We start from the raw sequence: 2,165 nt of genomic DNA, 5'->3' as shown, positions 1-2,165 counted from the left end.
ACAAAAACAGGAACCCTCCAAAAACCCCCAAACAACCAAAAAAAAAAAAAAAAAAAATCACTATAAAAATGTAGTATAATAATTTATATACTTTTATATTGATGTATGACTGAATGGTTAACTTCACTCTGAATACATCAACCTCACTCCCAAATCTCACTCTGGAAACAGCTAACATGGATGAACTTATCCGTTCCGATCTTTTACTTTTCTACCTGCTTTATTCAGAGTAAAGCCACAAAGTCATACCCAGCATGCACTTCTGAAAATAAATTCATACATTCCCTTGCAAAGCCAACCTAAAAAATGATGAAATGAAACAGAAAATCATGATTAAACTCGTGGATAATGTTATTCTTTGTCTTTCTGCCTCTCTCTCTCTCTCTCTCTCTTTGGCTGTAGCTGGAGGCGTTCTACTCCATCTTCACCACAGAGCAGCAGGATCATGTGAAGTCCGTGGATTACCTGAGGAATAACCATCGGCCCACTCAAGATCTCGGCAGCCGGCAGATCTTCAAATCGACTCTGATGGATGCTTGGATGCCCGACCTCATGACAGACAGCATGGCCAGTGCTGCAGACTCAGAAACTTCTCGAGGTATGGTGGCTTTCTTCCCTAAAATGGCCTGACCAATGAAGAAAGAAGGATACATGCTTTTCATTTTTAAATAAGAGACATCATAGCCTTCGAAAGGATCCTATTTCAGGAAACCGTCTTTATGAATCAAACATCTGTACATTTACCACTGGAACTGTGCTTATTTCTCTTGGCTAAATCTATAGTTCAGTTTTGTACTTCATAGACGTCTTGTTGGGGTTTTTTCTCATTCGTCTCATGCATAAAGTGCAAAGCTGGTTGTTTTTGGGATATCCATTGCTCTTGAGACAGACTGAATAAATAGGATTTATTAATGCAGTGACTACAGCAGCGCAGTGCTCCGAGCCGAGCCAGTAACTGGGGGACGCTGTACTGTGTGCGTTAATGATAGCGTTGTTTTCCTCTCCGGCTGAGGGAATTGATTGCTATTGGTTGTGATGAAGTCGGGAGTGATGCAACACAGCCGAAAGGCGGAATAATCATCATTAATATTCCCTCTAAAAATAAACTCGTACAAATGAACACTGTGTGGCCAAACAGCAGTTCTGGCGTTTTCCAAGCAAGCGGTTGTGAAAACCCTTTGCAATAATACATCTTTTTATCGTAGTGTTTTTCTGTTTCTGTTTTTTCATTCGGTTTCAAATGCTTTATTCCATGGCGTTTTCCTTGAGTACGGTACACTTTTGTCTGCTTCTTTTTAAAGAATTAGCACAAATATGATGTTTTTGTTGTGAGAATTCTTAGATATGCTGAGCTTAGTTTGATATTATGTTATTTACCAATCCACAAAATGTCTAAATTTTTACATAAATTATAAATAACTATCAATAACTACAAAACTATGAATTTAATTAGTGATATATATATATATATATATATATATATACATCAATTTAAATAATTTTATATTATTTAAATTACATTTTGCTTTGTAGTTATTGATAAACCAATGTCTTAATTTTTACACAAATTTGGCAGTTTATTGCCTTTTGAAGCTCAATCATTCAACCCTGTTGCCAAAGTTGTAAGAAAAAATAATCAAACGTATTTTTTTTATTTATGTGAAATTTATCAGTAACTACAAACCAATATTCATTTATTAATTTAATATTTCATTTGATGTGTAAATTCAGTTTAAAAAATAACAATAGCACACAAATTCTGAGCTTTGAATTGTATTTATTTGGCTAACTGGGTTGTAAAAAGATACAAAGCTCATATAAAAAAATATTACAAATGTAGAACACAGAATTATTACATTTTCTGGAGGACAAACATGTCCTTTTACTGACTATTTGTTGATAAAGAACTAATAAATAGTTCATTTTAAAGTCCCCATGAAATCAAAATTAAAGTTTTTTGGGTGTTAGTATCAATATGTTAGTCTTAAGGTTATCTATAAGGCAGTGTGCTCCAAAACAGTGACAAAATTCGCATTTAGAAGATATAAGCATTCAAAGCTTGCAGTTCGTCACTTCCGCCAAAACGGCTCAACGATTTTTTTGACGTCACATCGTACTTCAGCTTCTCATGAAACTTTCTGTCCAATCAAATGCTCTCTAGAAGC

At 34.7% G+C, this 2,165-nt stretch overlaps 1 protein-coding gene across 1 annotated transcript in view; it reads left to right on the top strand.

Annotated features, from left to right (window-relative positions):
• The window catches only part of LOC107713530 (receptor-type tyrosine-protein phosphatase gamma-like), an 88,112-nt gene that overhangs the window by 58,580 nt on the left and 27,367 nt on the right, over positions 1–2,165 (top strand). Inside the window, exon 8 of the mRNA XM_016519064.1 lies at positions 403–598. Coding sequence (XP_016374550.1) covers positions 403–598 — 196 coding nt within the window. The remainder of the gene's footprint in view (positions 1–402; positions 599–2,165) is intronic.

Source organism: Sinocyclocheilus rhinocerous, unplaced genomic scaffold (assembly GCF_001515625.1).
Source record: "Sinocyclocheilus rhinocerous isolate Xijiao unplaced genomic scaffold, SAMN03320098_v1.1 scaffold57, whole genome shotgun sequence".
NCBI classification, from domain to species: Eukaryota; Metazoa; Chordata; class Actinopteri; order Cypriniformes; family Cyprinidae; genus Sinocyclocheilus; species Sinocyclocheilus rhinocerous.
This window is presented reverse-complemented; position numbering and strand designations above follow the sequence as displayed.